Source organism: Hypanus sabinus, chromosome 10, assembly GCF_030144855.1.
Source record: "Hypanus sabinus isolate sHypSab1 chromosome 10, sHypSab1.hap1, whole genome shotgun sequence".
In the NCBI taxonomy this organism is placed as follows: Eukaryota; Metazoa; Chordata; class Chondrichthyes; order Myliobatiformes; family Dasyatidae; genus Hypanus; species Hypanus sabinus.
The window spans coordinates 151,273,453-151,296,198 of record NC_082715.1 but is presented as its reverse complement, the minus strand read 5'-3'; the positions used below and the strand labels follow the sequence as shown (position 1 = coordinate 151,296,198).

General features: G+C 41.1%; 1 protein-coding gene across 1 annotated transcript; it reads left to right on the top strand.

The window, feature by feature from the left end:
- The first annotated feature begins 5,186 nt into the window (after positions 1–5,186).
- On the top strand, positions 5,187–22,554 carry LOC132401244 (14-3-3 protein eta). Its single transcript, XM_059983247.1, has 2 exons — positions 5,187–5,387; positions 19,588–22,554. Exons 1-2 carry the CDS (start codon positions 5,217–5,219, stop codon positions 20,242–20,244), a joined length of 828 nt encoding a protein of 275 aa, XP_059839230.1. The 5' UTR covers positions 5,187–5,216; the 3' UTR covers positions 20,245–22,554.
- The last annotated feature ends 192 nt before the right edge of the window (positions 22,555–22,746 follow it).

Genomic DNA, 22,746 nt, shown 5'->3' with positions numbered 1-22,746 from the left:
CACCCAATTCCTGCAGTGCTGTGCAGGCTCTCAACTATGATGAAGTGTGTGAGGTTTAGCTAATATTTACCGTAAAACTTTACAGTGGCAGGTGTATGATTGGGACTCAATTCCTGCAAAAAGCTGTATGTTCTCCCTGTGTCCGTGTGGGTTTCCTCGGGTGCTGTTTTCCTCTCATATTCCAAAGAGGTACTCATTACAATTAGTGGGTGTGGGCATGCTACAGTGGCATGCAAAAGTTTGGGCACCCCTGGCCAAAATTTCTGTTACTGTGAATAGCTAAGCAAGTAAAAGATGACCTGATTTCCAAAACACATGAAGTTAAAGATGACACATTTCTTTAATATTTTAAGCAAGATTACTTTTTTATTTCCATCATTTGCAGTTTCAAAATAACAAAAAAAGGAAAAGGGCCCGAAGCAAAAGTTTAGGCACCCTGTATGGTCAGTAGAACAGTGCACCACCACTCCAGAATCTGCTAAATCTTCCTGAAGGTCTTTTGCAGTCAAACGGGGGTTTTGATTTGCCTTTCTAGAAATCCTATGAGCAGTTCTCTCAGAAAGTTTTCTTGGTCTTCCAGACCTTAACGTGACCTCCACCATTCCTGTTAACTGCCATTTCTTAATTACATTATGAACTGAGGAAACGGCTACCTGAAAACACTTTGCTATCTTCTTATAGCTTTCTTCTGCTTCGTGGGCATCAATTTTTTTAATTTTCAGAGTACTGGGCAGCTGCTTAGAGGAGCCTGTAGCTGCTGATTGTTGGGACAAGGTTTGAGGCGTCAGGGTATTTATAAAGTTCTGAAATTTGCATCACCTGGCCTTTCCTAACGATGACTGTGAACAAGCCATAGCCCTAACAAGCTAATTAAGGTCTGAGACCTTGGTGAAAGTTAATCTGAGAGCTCAAATCTCTTGGGGTTCCCAAACTTTTGCATGGTGTTCCTTTCCTGTTTTTCACTTTAAAATTGTACAAAACAAAAATAATACACTAATTTTGCTTAAAATGTTGAAAAGAATGTTTTGTTATGTACCCTGTAGCAGGTTAAAAGAACCAGCAGAAATGGAACACAGTCTGGTTTTGCTATTAACAAAACACAATTTATTAATATTTACCAATAATAGTAAACTTAACACCAGATAAACCAAGGATTAACAGTGAATAAATAAGCATATATAGGTGTGAGTATATGTTTCCCAAACTCATTCAAGCTCAGGTGGTAAATGATACAGTCTTATGATGATATGTGAGAAAGTTCAGTTCAATGCATGAGGTTGCTGTTGTTGGTGAGAGAGAGATTTATAATCCAAAGGCATATGTTGTGAGAAGGCAATTATGTCAATATTCCACAGATACCACAAGAGCAATCCAAAATAACAATAGCAGTAGGTTTTATCTCTGAAGTTGTTCCACTCCACACATGAAGTATCACCGACAATATTCTTCAACTAATTTCCTTTTAACATAAGTGGTACCACACCCAAATTCAGCTATGTGATATCTCAAAGTGGTGGCCAGAGGGTACTCAAACAGAATCCATGTATGGACTATCACCAACAGTAGCTTATCACAATGGGGACCATCTTTAAGAGAACCACCACTCAAGCAAAGGTCGACACTGGTAGATTCCACAAGGTTACCCCAACCACACAACATGATAGCCACTTATCCAGTTCCACGACATAGGAAATAACTCCAACAGTGATTTGCCACAGGGGTGAACTACCACACCCAGACAAAAGGTAAACACACACGTGGTATTCACAAAGGTTTCCCCTCACCAGAGAATCCACGCTTGTGGATTAACTAAGTGACAATCACACTTCCGTAGCCGAATGGAAACAAACTCACCTTACGGGCAACTTAGAGAGAGAGTCCAAACAGCGATCTCTATGTCACTAGGTTTCTTCCTCTCCTCTCTTCTCTCCCTGCAAACTTGTTCTAGTTGCAGAAAACTTGTGAGAGTCAGGATCGATCTCAACTCACCCCTTTGGGCTACTGAAAGTTTAAACCGGTGACCGACTCACTAGTGTCTCTCATTGACCGGATCCATCTTGACTCTAACCTGTGGGTATCTGTGTGTTTGTAAGAGGAATCATCTGACCTTGCTTATTCAAAACACACTGCAGAGTAGATGTAAACTCGAGCTGCTCACCATAGCAACCAAGCAATTCTGCAGTCAGTAGAAATCCAAAAGTCAGACTCATTCTCCCGGCAATTTTAAAGTGACAGACCACAGAAAATATGAACTCTAGGGATACATAACAGTTTCATCTTTAACTTCATGACTTATGGAGATCAGTTCATCTTCTACTCAACTATTCACAGTAACAGAAATTTTGACCGGGGTGCCCAAACTTTTGCATGCCACTGTATGTTGGCACCAGAAGTGTGGCAACATTTGTGGCTGCCTGGCACAATCCGTGTTGATTTGATTTGATGCAAACAGCACATTTTGCTGTATGTTTCAATGTGCGTGTAATAAATAAAGTTAATCTTGTTACATAAACGTTCATCTGGAGGCAAATTGCTGTAGTTAACCCTCATCCACGGTTTGTGTTGTGAGCCTGCAGATGCTGCCATGCAATCCAATGCCAGCATACAATGCCTACAATACTCGGCAGAACAATACAGAACACAGCAAGCAACAAAATAACAACAGCAAAGCAAGCGTGTTCCTCCCTCCCACCCACCCACCCACCCACACACACAGAGGCCTTCAAATCCAGAGCAGGTAGTGTCTGCGTGCATTGAATGGCTGCAGTGAGTCTGTTAAATAACTCTGTTGTTATGAGTGAGTCTGGTTAGTTACTCTGTTAGTAATAGAGAGTGTGATTACCAGCTTGGAAAGAAGCAAATGAGATTGAGTTTGGAGATGATTCTATGTACTCTATCATTGGACAGAAGCTGTTTATTTGGAGGGAAAAGGTTCCAGAGGGATGTGCCTGGTACTGGGAGGGAACTTTTAGTGAGAAGGTTAGTCTAAGAGTTGTCGGGAAAGGATGGAATATCAGACAGAGGTTGTTTTTATATCAGGGCAGTGGTTTCAGCTGGAAAAACAGAAGATTAATGTTGTTGCTGGGGCATGTTTCAATAGAACAAGTGAGGGAAAGAACTGGTCAAAATAGGTTCTTTCAGATTCATTTATTTATCGCATGTCAAAACATGAACTCAGTGGCCACTTTATCAGGTACCTCTGTACACTGGCTCATTAATCAGTTAATCATGTGGCAGCAACTCAATGCATAAAATGTGCAGACATGGTCAAGAGGTTCAGTTGTTGTTCAGACCAAACATCAGAATGGGGAAGCAATGTGATCTAAATGACTTTGACCATAGAATGATGCCAGATGGTGCTAACTTGAGTATCTCAGAAAATGCTGACCAACTGCAATGCACAACATCAAGAGTTTACAGACAATGATGAGAAAGGGCAAGTCCTGTTCGACAAACTTACTGGAGTTCTTTGAGGACTTAATGAGAGGGAACAGGCGGACGTCATATACTTGGATTTCCAGAAGGCGTTCGATAAGGTGCCACACAAGAGACTTATAAATAAGGTACGGATGCTTGGAGTCGGAGGAAATGTATTGGCTGTTTTCTTCTCGCACAGCTTCCTGGTTGCTGCTTCTGGAGCGACATTCACTTGTATTGTTCATTTTAGATGTGCTAAATGGTAGATGTGGGGTTGACTTAAACATTTAAGAGAAATTTGGATAAGTACATGACGGGTGGGGTTTGGAGTGCTGTATTCCAGTATGAGAAACTGGGATTAGGAATAATAATAGTTCAGCACAGAGTCGATGAGCTGAAGGGCCTTTTTCTGTTCTTTGACTCTATGTGTGCTCATAACTGCAAAATGGCTAAATCCTTTAATGGGTGGGGGCCATGAGAAGTTTCTCACTGAGAAATTGCACCAGTCTAATTCTTGACCTGTGAGGAAAATGAGTGATGAACGGGAATGATTATTCACAATAAAATGCAAATTTATATTTTATTTTGATATATTTGTATAATTTAAAGCACAAATAATTATCAATGTACACCCACCTCTAATAAAACTGATGTTCAATTAGTCTGCTATGATACATGAACTTACATTTGGGCAATTTTAACTTACACATTGGTAAATGCGAACTTCATGGAGTGGTGATTTTTCAACCTGTGGGAAATAAACCAGAGTTCCATCCCTATAGGGAAGTTCCTTATTTGACAAAATAAACCCAATTAAGTAGCTCAGAGAATGATCATTGTAAAGAGAGAATGTACGAGATTCGTCTGATATTGTTGTTTATATGAAATAGCTTATGTGTGTGATGCTTTATAATGTCGTCTCCAGAAGTGAAAGAAGTCATGTATGCATTGCATAAATTAAGATATTTGAACAGATAGCACACTTTTACAATGGTGCATTTTTATGAAGATACTACTCATAAGCCATCTGCAAGCAGTGATTTCCCGTAGCCCCCCCCCCCGAATGCAAATACATTCTGTCTTGGGATCCTTATCAAGTGAGGGACTTTTCGTATAGTTCCCGCTGCGCTCCCGACCCACACAAAACATTGGGGGAACCCAAGCAGGTCAGGCAGCATCTTTACAGGAGAATATACAGTCGATACCGCCTGACTTGCGGAGTTTCTCCACTACTTTGCATGTTACTCTGGATTTCCACTGTAAGGCTACTGCTCCACGCCCATCATAATCGCTCGTCCTCTTGTCAACGCGCCAATTATTATCGAGGTAGCCGTTCCAGTCCAATCATAATCGCAGCCTACCTAGCAGCATTATATCCACACCAATCACAAGCACCGCGGTCCCGGCCGCCATGCAGCGCTGCATCAATCAGATTCGGCATCTTGTCGAACCCCGTCATCTGAATTTTCGGCCGGCACAACACGCCTGCGCACTTACACTGTCCGGTGCACCGGTTCCGCACATTAACGCACGCGCAATTCCCGTGCTAACATCCTCCCCCCCGTCTAAAATTGCTACCATGGTAACCAAATATGTCCTTGCTCCCTTTCCTCCCAGGCAGACTGGCGCGAACGAGCCTAGGTCCCACCCTCTGGTGGGGGGGGGGGGAGGAGGGAAAAATCCGCAGGGTTCTAAATTTAGCAAGTGACGTCACCATTAAATAGAGCGGTCGGCCCAGGGCCCGCACTGCGCATGCCAGACTGCGGCACAGCAGGGCCTTGTGGGTAGGCGGCGTGTGTATGAGAGCGCGTTGCGGAGGCGGGGCCGAGTTCGAGAGCAGCGGGAGCCGGCGGACGGCGGCCTCTCTCACCGCGGCGTCCGACATGGCAGATCGAGAGCAGCTGGTGCAACGAGCCCGGCTGGCTGAGCAGGCTGAGCGCTACGATGACATGGCGGCGGCTATGAAGTCGGTGAGTGGCACTGCCCGTCCTTAGGGTCCAGATCCGGATCCGAGTCGCCAGTGGTCGCGCTTACTTCAACTGCAGTCGTCTGAGCTCTGTCCTGGACCAGGCGGGCTCTCCGGGCCCCTCCCACTAGGACGTGGTTGTTCCCCCGTCCGGCAGGTGGGGACAGGTGAACGGGGCTCTCTGCACCCCTCCCCATTTACCATAAGGTCCCGGAATTACCGGTTGGGTTCGGACGGCGGAGGGAAATGAACGGTATGAGGGTAGGAGGGCGGTGCCCGTTAGGAAATATGATGCCAAGTCATTGGGGTCCAGCTTTTGGTTTTAAATAATTCCTTATCATTTATTCTTATAGTGCGGTTTAATGACCTAGGGCATTGCACTGTGTACAAATTGGGTCGATCCCCATCGAGTGCGATCTACCTCTGGCGCATCCTCGTACAAGTATGTATCCCTGGTACTGCATGGCTGGGCTGCACGGCGGCTGAGGCGGGGTTCTGAAATATCGGCCGGTGTCTGGGTTGGGTCTATTGTGTGTAGCCGTCTGACGGACCAGCTCAGTTACCACTCCATTCTTCTCGTGAACACATCTGGTTGGTTGGCGCCTTGTGTGGACCCTAGGTGGATAACTAAAACTAGCCTTTTCCAACACGGGGCATTCTGCCAACAAAAGGGAAAGCTTGACGCAAGCCGCTGTTCACTGCGGGGTTCTTTTGGCGTGGCAGATCAGTGTAGGCGGCCTTCATTGATGCCGGAGAGCAGTTTTTCAGCAGCTTCTAGTCTAGTCCCTACTGCCGTAGGTGGGCGCTATGTGGCACAAGCGAATGTAGTCAAAACTGACAATCGATGTGATGCAGTTGTTTAAAGCGAGGTCTAGTATTTGAGAATTGAGCAGAGGTGTCCCTTTAAAAAGAAATTTTTCATCGATCTGGGCTGAATGAGATTCCTTTTTTGGAACTTAAAAACACCATGTTTACATGAGTAGGTTTTATTGAATCATAGTCTAGTGTATGCTTTCATCCTTTATGGTAGCAATTCTACAATACAATACAATCTGACTTGTACGCAGCTCAGAAACAAGCATTTTGGCAACCTTTCATTGTCTAGAGCATAGGCCTCCATATTGCTTTCACTCAGAATCACGTTTATTATAACTGACGTGTTGTGAAATTTGAGGCAGCAGTAGAATACAATACATAATATATGCAATAAATTACAACGGGAGTATATAAATATTAAATAGTGCGGAAACTGAGGTACTCTTCTTGGGTCCATTTTGTTCATGCACCTATCGAAACTTCTGTTAAATGTTACAATTGCACCAACATCTTCCACTTCCATCCTCTAAGTGAGGTTCCCCCTTGTACATTTCACCTTTCATCCGAACCTATGACCTCTAGCCTTACTAGTAGTTATAGTCTTACTCATGCGGGAGAATAGCTTGCAGGCATTCACCCCTCATAATTGTGTATACCTCTATAAGATTGCCCCTCATTCTTCTGTGCTCTAGTGAATAAAGTCCTAACCTATTCAACCTAACCCTGTAACTTGTGTCTTTGATGCAGAAGCATCCCCATAAATCTTCTCTGCACTCTTTCAAGCTTATTGATGTCTTTCCTGTAGGTCAGTGACCAGAACTGCAGACAGCACCCAAAATCTGGCCTCACCATTGTCTTATATGGCTTCAACGTAACAGCCAGCTCCTGTGCTCAATGCCTTGATGTATGAAGATCAATCTGCCACAAGCTCTTTGTGACCCTATCTACCTGTGCTGCCACTTTCAAGGAATTATGGATATGTTTTCCCAGATTCCTTTGTTCTTAGTTCACTGTGTAAGCCTTATCTTGGTGTATCCTTGCAATTTCATGCAATGTGTCTGCATTAATTTCCATCTGCCATTTTTAACCTTTTTCTTAGCTGGTCCAGATCATTTGGCAAGTTTTGATAGCTGTGTAAGGTTCTGGTGAGACTCTAACTGCAGTAATGATCTCCCTCCCCAAGCAAATTAAGTTTCCTTGATTGTTTTCTTGGATAAGGGAATTTTGCAATGGGGCGATATCAAGATTAGACTGGTTACTTGGGTTTCGTTTTTAAGTGTACTGATTGCTGTATTGGTTTTCTACTTGATTGGGTAGAGTTGGGGATATTTCCCTTGTTTGGTTTTATCTCGTTTTGGATTTGAGTCTCTAGCCACTTGACAACAGCATCCTTCAAGGGTTTAGAAAACCTTAAGAAATCTTGACTTAAATGAGGCTCAATTGTTGAGTGAAGTTTTTAAATGAAGGAGCTGAGTAAGTTAATGTAGTCGATGGTTCTGTGATGCATTAGTTCTGTACAACAATGAGAGGCAGTAGCAGCATAACAAGACTAATTGGTAATACCACCTAACTGAGACAATAAGGTCTGTTCTGTGTGCTTCTGATATTGATTGTTAAGCATGATCTTCGCAGCAGTCTTCTTTAAAGCATGCAGTGCATAGGAAGTTTCCTGATCTAAAGATGAAAGGAAGAATTGAGTAGGTGCCTTCTAAGTCTCAGTGCTAGAAAATTTGACGATAGCCAACTTGTATATTTGGAAATTTCCAGCATAAAGTAGATTTGGAAACTAGATGGCAACTAGAAAGGTCAAATAAAATTGTGTTGTGGGAGTAGGCATTTGTGGTTTGACTCGGTTCCCAAGCAATAGGTCATGGTTCATTTGTAAGCCAATGTACCTACTACCTTTCTCATCACTGCTTCATCAATTTCATTTGAACATAAGAATTCATTTAGCTTAGCATTTGCAGAAGTAACTGTACCCCCATTGTGCAGAAATGTTTCTTGGCTTCAGCCTTAAATAAGATGCCTTAATTATATGGTTGCTGGGTAAGTGAATGATCAAAGTCAAAATCAGTCACTTTGGGCCACATTGCTACTGAAAATTGATATCTGCTGTATTAACATGGTGCTTAACATTGTAAACTGGGAGGCTGGGGGACTGTGGTAGGGTGGAGGGTAGAACTGGGGTAAGTAGATAGTGGGGTATGCTAGAAATAACCTTTTTATATTTTGGCCTTTAACTTCTTGTGGGTTGGTAAAGCTTGTACAGCCTGGCAAGTCTTCCATCTAGCTTGGGAGTTGAATTTGCTAAGCAATTACTTGTATCTTATTAGCTCACACCCCCTCTCATCCCCACTCCTGCTGTGTTCAAATTACAAGGGTGTTACGGCTATTTGTAGATTAGACTAAGTTGTGTAATTCTCTTCTGCAGGTTTTAGGTTACAAATTGATCTAGATGATACCCCTTCTCTCTCCCTCCAATTCTTTAGAAGATTTATGATTGTTTAATGTCATTTCCAGTACACAAGTATAACGGAGAGTAAAATATTTTTTTCTGGATCCAATGCAGCATAATTAACAGTGTAAAGCTGTTGGACGTGGATTTCCTGCCATTGTCTGTAAAGAGTTTGTACATTCTTCCAGTGACCACTGGATTTCCTCCAGGTGCTCTGGTTTCCTCCCACATTCCAAAGAATGTATGTTAATTGGTCACATGGGTGTAATTGGGCACCATGGGCTCACTGGGCTGTGTAGTATCTCCAAATAAAAGAAAATGAAGAGAAAATGTTTGAATGGGTCTTATCCCAGCCTATACCCTTAAACCACAACCTGTGGAGCCAATTACGAGGAGTGATTGATAAGTTCGTGGCCTAAGGTAGGAGTCAGTTTGCATTTTTCAACATAGTTCCCTCCTATATGTACACGCTTGTCCAGTGGTTGTGGAGTGTAGAAGTGGTCCACAGCAGGGGTGATTGATAACTTTGTGGCTTAAGGTAGAAGATGAGTTATTAACTTCAAACTTTCTGCACATGCATGTAATGAGAGCGTCTTGGACCTCCAGGTGGTCTACAGCAGGGGTGACTGATAAGTTCGTGGCCTAAGGTGGAAGGAGATGAGTTATACAGCTCAGGTCCAAGACGCCAACTTCTACAAAGAAGAGATCTGTATGCTCCATGACCGCTGGACTAAGTGTATAAATGTAGGGAAAAATAAATGTGCTAGGATTTCTAAAATTGACTCCTTCTACCTTAGGCCACAAACTTACCTGCAGAGTGTGTTCAGTACAGAACTGGACATGTCTTTCCTGACAGTTTGTCTTTAGATGCTGCTGCTTTCCTTTCTTCCTTTGAAACCACAGCCTTGTTGACCACAGTTCCTTTGGACTCAGTTCACAAGCCAACTGCAAAATAAAGTCACCCAATGTCACAGTCCAGGACTTATGGTTATTGCTTGCTTGGTGATGGTGTCTGATAGTGAGGGGAGAATTATTTAATTTTTTTGTGCCATTTGATTTGAACTGTTTTGGAAGGATTGTACATTTATTTGGTCTGACAATTATCCTGACCTGATTTCACAATCCTCATTCTGTGAAAAACAAAGCTTTATTCCATTTCTAATGAGTTCACAGCTAACCTGTTGAAGATAAAAACATTTTCACCACTGCCAAATGTGGCTCTGTAAAAGATGGAAATCTTGAGCAAGACAAACTGCTGGAGGAACTCAATGGGTCAGGCAGCATCTACGAAAGGAAATAAACAGTCAATGTTTTGGCCTGAGACCCTTCAGGACTGGGAAGGACAGAGACAGCAATTAAAATGAGGTGGGGGAAGGGATGGAGCACAAGCTGTGACAGCTAATGTAAGACCAGGTGAGAAGGAAGATGGTTGGAGGAGGGCGATGAAGTGAGAGGCTGGGAGGTGATAGGTGGAAGAGATAATGGGCTAAAGTAGGAATTTGAGGAGAATGGACCATGGAATAAAGAGGTAAGGAACTAGAAGGAAGTGATTGGCATGGGGGAGGGGAACAGGGTGAGAGGACCACTGGGATGATGGAAAAGCAAAAATTATGTGGGGGATATTGAGAACAGGAGTTACTGGAATTTAGCAAAATTGATATTCATGCCATCATGTTAGAGCCGCCTTAGCTGGAATGAGATGTTGCTCCTCCAACTTTTGGCCTCCTTGGCAGTAGAGGAGACGCAAGTGAAAAGTCAAATTGAAATGGGTCACTGAGATGCTGGTAAAGTTAAGGTGCTCGACAAAGCTGTCACTGATGTGGAGGAGGCTGTGCTGGATGGAATAAATAACCCCACTCTGCCTCTTTTTTTGCATTTTTTTTGTTATCTGTATATTTAAGTTGTCCATGAGTATATTTAAGTTATCCATCACAGGATGGGAGAATAGGTTTACAGCAAATTCACTCATTGTCTTCAGCTGCAGTGAGTTGCAGGTCCTATTGGTGTGTAGCCTTAATGGTACTTTAATGTGCTTAGTTGAATATGTCATCTGGCTTAAAGGAAGAAAGTTACTGCTGAAAGCCTTTGGGGGGGGGGGGGGGAAGCAGTTTGAGCATTATGGCTTCTCTCTATTCACACCTTCAGCAAGATGAACTGCTGAGTAGTTGGTTGCTTTCAGTCATATTACTGAAGCTCTGACTACTGAGGTTTTGTGTAGTCTACCTACTCCCAGATGTTGGAGATCAGATGCAGTCATAAATATGACTAGTGTACTTTTGGTCAAGTTTGCCTGATGTACTAACTCAATTTTGTATATTTGAAGTTTATCAGCAAGTAAACATTGTATTTGTAAAGCTGTGCTATTATGGTCTAGAGATAGAAGTGTCACTGTGTTACTGTGATTATTACTGTTATCAACCTACTGTCTGCATTCTTGGTACAAAATACTAGTGTCCTTGTACATGACTGTGCCCTAAGAAAGGGCTGTATTAAGCACAATCTGCAAATAATGTCTGACTATTTAGGTCCATCAACAATTTATTACCTTGATGTCTTCTCTATTGGAGATAGTGCATTCTAAGGTAGTTGGATGGCTACCATTTGTGCAAGTATACCATTCAGTGTGAGACCAGATGATGGGGTTTTGAACAGAAAATACATTGACGCAATATTTGTCCCTGTAGTGCAGCACACTGTGCTCTAGTACCTATACTGTATCTGACCTCCCTTGTATAGGTTTGACAGCTCAGAGTAAGAGTTGGATAACCTAAAGTTCTTTGAAAAGGAGGCTGAGAGAAAACTTGGTGTCTAAAATTAAGAGAAATACTTCTGGGCGTTCCGGTGATGTCATTGTTGAGAATGACTGCTTAAGTCACTAACTCCTCCGGAAAAATGCGTGTTAACCCATCAAATATAATATTTTTCGAAAAATATTTGAACTGAAAAGAGGGGCAAGAATGGGGAAAAAGAATGGAAATTAAAAAAGCGACACTGTGGAGCCTGCAGCCGAGAGAAGTGCAGCGAGCGGCTCTCCTACCCGACCGCGTGCTAGCAAGGCAGACGCTGGGCCTTGTTCAGATGAAACGACAAATATGTTTGAAATCCTGAAAGAGATAAGGAAAGAAATGGAGCAGCAGCTCCGTGATATTAAGTCACAGCTTGCCAGCGTCAATCAAAAAATAGCGGTGGCAGAGACTCAAATTGAGAAGGTGTAAGATCGAGTTCAAAACATGGAACGGATACTGAGTAAGACAGTAAAAATATTAAATCGCCAAGAAAGTAAACTGCTTGACCTGGAGTGAAGATCACGGCGGAAAAATATCAGAATCTACAACGTTCCGGAAGGAGCAGAGGGCTCGTGTATGACGGAGTTTGTCGGAAAGTTACTGCGCTGGATCTTCCCCCGGCCATGAAACTGGAAGTTGAAAGAGCCCACTGCGCGTTAGTCCCAAAACCTACCCTGGATAGAAAGCCATGCTAAATAATAATTAAATTCCTTCGGTACAGAACCAAGGCGGAGATTCTATGAAGGGCCTGGAGTAAGAAGAGAATGTTTTTCGATGATAAATTAATATTTCGACCAAGATTTAACCCCCACCCCCCGCGGTCCTCCAGAAATGCAAAGGATACTCTGAAGTAAAGCGAGTACTAAAGCAAAATAAGATTAGACTTCAAACTCTGCAGTTGTACCAGACAGTGGAAGAGGCAACATGAAGGCCAGAGTGTTGCCTGTCAGCATGACCAGAATGAGAGAAAGCCTGACTGAAGAATTATCCCGCTCCGCTTGGGAAATAGTGCGAGAATCAAGAAGACAGGAGACGAGAGGAGGCCGAGAGAAATATATCAGGAAGAGACCGGGAGTTTCCCAAAGACAGTCCTCACCCCCTTCAGAAGAGCCATAAGGTTTGGCTAACTTTAAAAATGTTGAGAAGCTAAACGGAAGTAAAAGTACACAGTGATATACCTATCTTGAGAAATACTTATTATAATATGGATTTTATATTACTTAGTAGTTATTCTTTATTCCCTTACTTACTCCTTTCCCCCCGCCACCAAAATGAGAAAAAAAAATATATATGTGTATATATATATTTGTGTATGTGCATATATATGTATATATAGGAGTACACAGGGAAATCTTTTCTGTGTAATGGATTTGTTCACTGACTTTTATGAATACTGCAATGGGGGCCCTCAACACACAAGTAGGAGGGGTTATCCCCCACAGCTAGACCCTCTAGTTCAAGGCAGGGTCATCTACTAGAGACCTCAGCCTTGGAATCACATGTTCGTTTCCATTTTTGTTATTATTTGCGTTTCTTGGTTCTTATTTGTTTGGGGAGTAGATCGATTAAGTTTTATTCTAATTACCATGATGCATTGACGGATAAATACAGATGGCCAAGGACAAGGTAAAATTCATTTCTTTTAATGTCAATGGGCTATTAAATCCAATCAAGCATGAGAATTTTAACCAAAGTGAAAAAAGAAGCCCATGTAGTATATTTACAGGAAACTCATTTAAGTGATAATGAGCATGAAAAACTAAAGAGAATGGGCTTCTCTAATCTGTTTTTCTCTTCATATAAATCAGGACATAGGAGAGGAGTTGCTATTCTTATCTCAAGTAAGGTAAATTTTGAAAAAGTATTCGAAATGGGAGATAGAGGGCAGATATATTCTGGTAAGGGAAAATATAGATAGCAATTCAGTTACTCTATTGAATATATATGCACCCCTGGGAAGTGATATTGGTTTCTTTCAGAAAATTACTGATAATATGGTAATGGAAACAGAAGGTCTCCTGATACGTGGGGGAGACTTAAATTTACAATTACAACCAAACTTGGACTCTTCCAATAGAAATCTTTACATAAGAAAGTTCATACACTTATTGAAGATGTTGGTTTAATTGATATATGGAGGGACCTTTTCCCTGACAGAAGGGATTACACTCATTATTCTGCTCCCCATTCTGTAAAAACAAGAATAGACTATTTCATAACAGTTAGAAAAGACAAAGACAAAATAAACACCTGTGGAATTGGGACAATAGATGTAAGTGACCATTGACCTATATATTTATCTGTTGATTTTGACCTGCAACCAAACAATACTATTTGGAAACTAAATTCAAGTCTACTCAATGATCTGTACTTTAAGGAACAAATTAAAAAAGAAATTGGTCTCTACTTAGAATTTAATGATAATGGAGAGGTTTCACCTCCCATTTTATGGGATACTCTGAAGGTGGTTTTAAGAGGGAAAATTACAGCGATATCTTCATATAAGAAAAAATAAGGAATAAAACATTAGAGAAATTACAAAATAGGCTGAAGGAACTAGAGAAAAAAACATAAATTGAATTTGGCACAGGATACATTAGAAATCTATGAAAATACTGGCATGGAAACTGGAAAAAGATAGCAGAAAATACAATTCATAGAATTAGGGACCCAAGAACGAAAATGATAAAAAAATAAGCTAAGTGAAATTCAAGAAGCTTTTGAAGTGTTTTACAAAACTCTATATTCCAAAGTTCCAGGGGGAAGCATAACCCAAATTGACGAATTCTCTAGAGTTACCCACTTTAAGCGAAGAACAAAATAGAACGATGACTGCTGACATTACTGAAGTTGAATTAAAAGCTGCAATTAGTAGGCTTAAACTAAGCAAGTCATCAGGATCAGAGGGGTATACGGCAGAGTGGTACAAAGAATTTAAAAATGAGTTAATTCCTGTTTTACTCCCCACACTGAACTGGCCTCTTTTTTTTTAAAAAAAGGCACAAATACCACCCAGTTGGAAGGAAGTGATAATCTCAGCTATACCGAAAGAAGGCCAGGATAAAATGGAATGCAGGTCATTTAGACCAATATCCGTTCTTAATTAGATTTTAGGTTATTTACCTCCATCATGGCCAAACGATTAGAGGAGTTTCTACCCATACTGATACATAACGATCAGACAGGTTTTATACGACAACGCCAGTCACAAGACAATATACAAAGGACACTTCATATTATGGATCATATAAAAAAAGTCAAAGCAATAGTGATAAGCATGGACGCTGAAAAAGCATTTGATTCGGTTAATTGGAATTTTCTTTACAAAGTTTTACATAGATTTGGTTTCCAAGACAATTATTAAAACTATACAGACACTATATGACAATCCTACTGCTAGGATTAAAATCAATGGATATTTATCAAATAGTCTGCCCCTAGAAAGGGGCACAAGACAGGGTTGTGCATGGTCACCACTACTCTTCACGTTATATCTGGAACCATTAGCTCAATACATCAGACAAAATGAAGATGTCGGGAATTACTATTAAAAGGACAGAACATGAATTGGCTTGTTATGCAGATGACATTTTGATCTATCTAGGGCAACCAACATACTCTTTACCTAAATTGATGCAATCCTTTGAACAATATGGTCAATTATCAGGATACAAGATCAACATAAATAAAACCCAATTACTTACATATTACTGTAGCCCACCAAGAGAAATTGAAAGTCGATGCCCCTGGGCATGGCACACATAGTCTTTCAAATATTTGGGCATCATTATGCCAAAAGATTTGGCAAAATGATCAGAATGTAATTATCAGCCTTTATATTTAAAAAAAATAATTAAGGAAGATGTGGCAAGATGGAACCTGATTCCTTTTTTCAGTCTCAGTTCAAGGATTGAGTCTATTAAAATGAATATACTGCCCAGACTGTTATATCGCTTTCAGACCCTACCAATAGAGATTAATCAAAACCAATTCAATGAATGGAACAAGATGCTATCAAGGTATATTTGGCAGGGTAAAAGGCCTAGAGTTTGCCTCAAAACTTTGCAATTAGCAAAGGAAAAGGGGGGATGGGGCCTACCTTCTCTTAGAGATTATTATTTTGCAGCACAATTCAGAACTGTGATATGTTGGTGTACCCCATCATATGACGCTCAATGGAAAAGCATTGAGGAGTGGGTACTTCCCATCCCCATATAAGCAATTTTGGCTGATAACAACCTGCAAAGGTACATAAATACTATTGATAACCCATGGGTGAAATTGTCTCTTAAAATATGGAAAACTACTATAAAAGAATATAATCTAGAGGGATATATTGCAATTCTTAAACGGTGTGCATATGACTCAGATTTTACACCAAATAAATTGGATGCTAGATTTAACAGTTCTTTGCAACGTAATGAAAGAAGGAACACTGTTTAGTTTTGAAATGCTTAAAGAGAAACACTTATTAGAAAAACAAGATTTTTATTGGTATTTACAGATGTGACAATATGTTAATAAGATGCTTAAAAATGTAACCAAGGCAAATAATGCTTGATAGAGCTCTTTAGAAAAGCATATAATTCAGATAATGGTTGTAGAATCATTTCAAGCAGGTATATTGGGTTGTCAAATCTTAAAACACATTCGACTTCATACATTAAAACAAAATGGGAGAAGGAAGGAGGGATAATTATATCTGAGGAAGAGCGGACAACAATATGGAGTTATCAATGGAAGTGTACCAGTTCACAGAAATGGAGGGAGTTTGGATGGAAAAACTTGATAAGATACTGGTAACCTCCCTGTTTGCTGGAGAAATTGTGGAAATAAAAATGCAAATCATCTATTGGAGGGGGATACACAATGCCCTACAAGACATCTTTAAATGTGAAATAACCTTAGAGACTAAGACCACATATTTTGGATATATACCTCAAGAATGGTTGAAAAGAGATAAATATTTAATGAATATATATCTGTTAAATATATAATGATAAATATCTGTTGGTGGCTGGTAAAGACTCTTACTAGGAAATGGTTATCACAGGAGAGTCCAACTTTAAATACATGGATGGAAATTACAATAGACAATAGGTGCAGAAGTAGACCATTCAGCCCCTCGAGTCTGCACCGCCATTCTGAGATCATGGCTGATCATTCACTATCAATACCCAGTCCCTGCCTTGTCCCCATATCCCTTGATTCCCCTATCCATCAGATATCTGTCTAGCTCCTTCTTGAAAGCATCCAGAGAATTGGCCTCCACCGTCTTCCGAGGTAGTGCATTCCACACCTGCACAACTCTCTGGGAGAAGAAGCTCTTCCTCAACTCTGTTTTAAATAACTGACCTCTTATTCTCAATCCATGCCCTCTGGTACTGGACTCTCCCAACATCTGGAACATATTTCCTGCCTCAATCCTATCAAATCCTTTAATTATCTTAAACGTTTCAATCAGATCCCCTCTCAATCTCCTCAATTCCAGCGTGTACAAGCCCAATCTCTCCAATCTCTCTGCGTAAGACAGCCCTGCCATCCCAGGAATAAACCTAGTGAATCTACGCTGCACTTCCTCAACTGCCAGAATGTCCTTCCTTAAACCTGGAGACCAAAACTGTACACAATATTCCAGGTGTGGTCTCACCAGGGCCCTGTACAAATGCAAAAGGACATCCTTGCTCTTGTATTCAATTCCCCTTGTAACAAAGGCCAACATTCCATTTGCCCTCTTCACTGCCTGTTGCACTTGCTCATTCACCTTCATTGACTGGTGAACTAGGACTCCTAGGTCTCTTTACATTTCTCCCTTACCTAACTCTACACCGTTCAGACAATACTCTGCCCTCTTGTTCCTGCTTCCAAAGTGGATAACTTCACATTTATTCACATTGAATGACATCTGCCAAGTATCTGCCCACTCACCCAGCCTATCCAAGTCTCCCTGTATTCTCCTAACGTCCTCTCCGCATGTCACACTGCCACCCAGTTTAGTATCGTCACCAAACTTGCTGATATAGTTTTCAATGCCCTCATCTAGATCATTGACATAAATCGTAAAGAGCTGTGGTCCCAATACAGAGCCCTGTGGTACCCCACTAGTCACCTCCAACCAGTCCGAGAAACACCCATTCACTGCTACCCTTTGCTTTCTATCTGCCAACCAGTTTTCTATCCATGTTGAAACCCTGCCCCCAATACCATGAGCTCTGATTTTACTCACCAATCTCCTATGTGGCACCTTATCGAATGCCTTCTGAAAATCTAGGTATACAACATCCACTGGCTTACCCTCGTCTAACATCCTTGTTACACCCTCAAAAAACTCCAACAGATTAGTCAAGCATGATTTGCCCTTGGTAAATCCATGCTGGCTCGGCCTAATCCTATTTCTGCCATCAAGATGTGCCACTATTTCTTCCTTAATAATGGACTCAAGCATCTTCCCCACGACTGATGTTAGGCTAAGATAGTTAAGATAGTTCTCCGATTTCTCCTTCCCTCCCTTCTTGAAAAGTGGGATAACATTAGCCACTCCCCAACCTTCAGGAACTGATCCTGAATCTAAGGAACATTGGAAAATGATTACCAATGCATCCGCAATTTCCTGAGCCACCTCTTTTAGAACCCTCGGATGCAGACCATCTGGACCTGGGGATTTATTAGCCTTCAGTCCTACCAGTCTACTTATCACAGTTTCTTTCCTAATGTCAATCTGTCTCAATTCCTCTGATATCTTATGACCCTGGCCCATCCATACATCTGGGAGATTGCTTGTGTCCTCCCTGGTGAAGACAGATCTAAAGTACGCATTAAATTCTGTTGCCATTTCCCTGTTTCCCATAACAATTTCTCCCAATTCATTCTTCAAGGGGCCAACATTGTTCTTAACTATCTTCTTTCTCTTCACATAGCTAAAAAAGCTTTTGCTATCCCCTTTTATATTCCTGGCTCGACTGAGCTCATACCTGATTTTTTCTCTCCGTATTGCTTTTTTAGTTAAGATCTGCTGTTCCTTAAAACTTTCCCAATCATCTGTATTCCCACTCATCTTAGCCCTGTCATACTTCTTTTTCTTTAATGCTATACAATCTCTGACTTCCTTTGTCAACCACTGTGGCCCCTTCCCCCTCTTTGAATCCTTCCTTCTCATTGGAATGAACTGCTTTTGCATCGTTTGTATTATGCCCAAGAATATCTGCCACTGCTGATCCACTGTCTTTCCTGCCAGGGCATCCGCCCATTTAACTTTGGCCAGCTCATCCCTCATGGCTCCGTAGTCACAATGGACATTTACAAAATGGAGAAGATAACAGCATCTGTTAACCATAAGCTGGAACAATTTGATTCATACTGGGAAAAATGGTTTAACTACATAATGCTTCATAGGCCTGATTTTATTCTTACAAATCAGCGAATCTGTTGGTTTAAAAAAAAAATCACTCCCTACTTGTATATAGTTTTTTCCTTTTGCTTGTTTTTTTCTTTCCACTCTTTTCTATAAGTGTATACCTCAGATAAATACTTTGTGGAGATTTGTGATGTATATGATTATATGATACATATGTACAATGTCTGAAATACATCTTATGGAAATGTTTGTTGATGAACTTCAATTTAAAAAAAAATTTACTAAATTTTTTAAAAGGTAAATACTCTTGGTTCTCTCTATTCCCACGGTGTTCTCAAAGGCCAGAAAGCAGAGATTTTAAATCACTGGGATTAGACAGATGGGGGATGGGGGAATCCCAAATTAGTCTTGGTGGTCTGGCACTTGCTGCATGAAAAGGTGAAAAGTCTGAAGAGTTGTGACATGTTAGGGTTATAGAATTGTGATGTGTAGGGTTACAGAACAAGTGCTAGAAGGTGGATTTGGGCTGAGGTCTTCTCAACCAGCTCAAGTCATAGTCCAAAGAACTTGCTGTGTCAACTTTCTGAACTGGTCCAACTGCACCTACATTGTGGACTAGTGAAAGAATTGGAATCAAAGACCTTTATGTGGCTTGGTCATTGTTTGCCTGCAACTTGTTATAGAAAGTGGAAATTCATTTTGAGTTGGTTAAAATGGTGAGACCGTTGGAAACCCAGGAGGTTACTTGTTCACTCATCACTTGTTGCTCTCTTTCCTGTTGTCTCTCTTGCAGGTAACAGAGCTGAATGAAGCGCTGTCTAATGAAGATCGCAACCTGCTCTCTGTGGCCTACAAGAATGTGGTGGGAGCTCGTAGGTCTTCCTGGCGTGTTATCAGCAGCATCGAGCAGAAAACATCTACTGATGGTAATGAGAAGAAGCTAGAGATGGTGCGTGCTTATCGGGAGAAGGTGGAGAAGGAGCTGGAGGTAGTGTGTAATGATGTATTGGCGCTGCTTGACAAATTCCTCATTAAGAACTGCAGCGAGTCCCAGGTAGAGAGCAAAGTCTTTTACCTGAAAATGAAGGGTGACTACTACCGCTACTTGGCTGAGGTGGCCACTGGTGAGAAGAGGGCCTGTGTAGTGGAGTTGTCCGAGGCTGCTTATAAAGAGGCCTTTGAGGTCAGCAAGGATCAGATGCAGCCTACTCATCCTATCCGCTTGGGCTTAGCCCTCAACTTCTCTGTCTTCTACTATGAAATCCAGAATGCCCCTGAGCAGGCTTGTCAGCTGGCCAAGGCAGCCTTTGACGATGCCATCGCTGAACTGGACACTCTAAATGAGGGTTCCTACCAGGACTCAACACTCATCATGCAGTTACTACGGGACAACCTCACCCTCTGGACGACTGACCAGCAGGATGATGAAGCAGGAGAAGGCAACAACTGATAGTCTTCCCCTTCTTTCCCCTTCCCACCTGCCCTTCCATTTTCTCTCTCTTGCCTCACCCACCCACCATATGCGCTATACACCATAGTGCTGATATATCTACTGTACACACTCCCCTAAATCTGCTGTATGCTCATCAGAGAACAATGATATCAAGTCTTTGGCTGTATTGGTATTTAAGCCCATTTGCTGTAGTTTGCACTTAAGAATCATGCAGAATGTTTGTGGATCTATTACATTGACCACGAATCATTGACATTTTTGTTTTTGGTCTTTTAAGAGGTCTGGTTTTATTTCGGAACTATCAGTCCCCAAGGTTAAATGATGTGTGGTGGTCTTATCACTTTAATCTAGATCAGTGACCCAGTCATCATGATGCCTCCCCTCATGACCAATCTCTCCTTGTGTGTGGAAATGACAGTATCCCATTTTAACTCCCAACACCCTGTCAAGTTCCTGGAACTTGAGTGTATTGTACTGTTTACATTAATCAGTGTCTTGTCAAATTATTCAGCCCCAAACCCTTTGTTCATATAAATGAGTATTGCAACCAGGGATTTTGATCAATTTAGCTGGGAATTTTTATTTGTCAATAACATGCTCCTTCCTTTCAGAGTCCAAAAACCAGGGAAATGCTAAAAATTCAAAACATGAAAAGGATTTGTCCTCTTTTGCTCATTACTTAGTTGAACCACCTCTCACAGCTGTTATGGCCAGTAGTGTTTTTGGATAAGTCTCCATTAACTTTGCACAATGTGAAGCAAGATTTGCCTGTTCCTCCTTGCTGTGCTGTGTTGCTCAAGCTGTGCCAGGTTAATTGGGGAGCAGTGGTGGACAGGTTAAGGTCAGGACTTTGATCCAGTCAAGGACATCACTTTTTAAACCACTCCATGGTTGCCCTGGGTCACTATCCTTTTGAAAGACTAACTTAAGTTTATGGTTTCTAGCAGGTTTTTGATCCATGATCTCTATATATAGCAGCATTCATCCCATCAATCCTGACCAGATTTTCATTCCCTGCTGCTGAAAAGCATCTCCATAGTGTGATGTTTCCTCCACTATACAGTAGGGATGGTGTTACCTGGTGATATGTAGTATTAGATTTACACATGCACTGCTTAGTGTTGAGGCCAGAAAGTTAACCTTTCGTCTTAACCGACCACAAGTCCATTTTCCACATCTTTACAGTATCTTCTAAGTGACACATTGCAAATTGGACAATTTTTTGGGCCAGGGCTTTTCTTGCCACTCTTCTATAAATACTCTTTTCGTGTGAGGCCTTAGAGATTGTGCAGCCATGAACTTCATCTCCAGTTGCAGCCACTGACTTCTGTAGCTCATTCAGTGTGTGTTAGTATCAAAGTAACCTCTTACTAGTACTATTCTTTAGTGACTAAGTTTAAAGGGGTGGCCTGACCTAGGCAGTGTGGTTGTGGTTTCATATTTTTTTCCAGTTTCGCAATGGGCTGCATTGTGCTCATTTACGTTCACTGAGATATTTGAGATTGTTTTGCACTCTTCTCCAGATTTGTGCTTCTCCATTATTTTTCCCTGATTCATCTTGAATGCTTTTTTGTCTTCATTTTGGTTTCACCTTTTGAAACTCTACTGTTGGACTTTAGAGAGGATGTATTTATTCATAAGAATTCATTGAAAACAGGTGATCCTCTAATTTTCTACATCAACAAATTGGCTGAGTTGGTAAGGTAATATATTGCACTAAAGGGAAGTTAGTGTACTGATTACAAAGGGGATGAATACTTTGGCAGCCTCATAATTTTATTTTTCAATTTCTGGTAAATTGTTGACAGATTTTGGAATTTTTTTGATTTGGCAATGCAGTGTTTTGTAGATGAGCTCAAAAATCCAACAATATATTTTAAATTTAGAAAATGAGACAGTAAAATGTGAATGATTGTGGGAGCTGAATACTTTTTCAAGTCACTAGGTTGCTCATTTTAGCCAATGAGTATTTCATCCTTGTGCTAAATTTGTATAAAGCTAGGACTGGCTTTTGTTGCTAAATATTTTTTGGCTGTTTTTATTTATGACAACTTCTGATGTACACAGATCTTGGGGAATGCATTGCATCTGCTTAAATATTTTGATACTTTTGTCACATTTGTTTGTACCTAATTAAATCTTCTGTAAGACGTCAGCTTTGCTGATCAGTTTTCAAGCTGGTTTCATTAAGCTCAGAGGATTGTCAAAAGCATTGAGGGGAAATAAATAATCTGATGGAATGCTGAACTTTAATTCAATGTTGAGTTAAACGGATGTCAATAAATGCTGCCTCAGCTACAACCTGGATTTAGCCTCTGTCTTCTGTTGGTTGACTGCATTTGCTCTCTGGTTAAAGGAACGTCACTAAATGATTGTTATAAATTTAACTTGTACATTTGGCCCTCCTTATCCATGAGGGATTGGTTTTGGGATCGCTTGCGGATACCAAAAGTTGCAGATGCCCAGGTCTCTTATTCAACCTGTCTCAGTGCGGTGGAC

Coding starts and splice junctions, on each gene's coding strand:
- LOC132401244 (XM_059983247.1), top strand. CDS start 5,217: ATGAGAGCGCGTTGCGGAGGCGGGGCCGAGTTCGAGAGCAGCGGGAGC. Junction 5,388..19,587: donor TGGCGGCGGCTATGAAGTCG/GTGAGTGGCACT, acceptor TCTCTCTTGCAG/GTAACAGAGCTGAATGAAGC.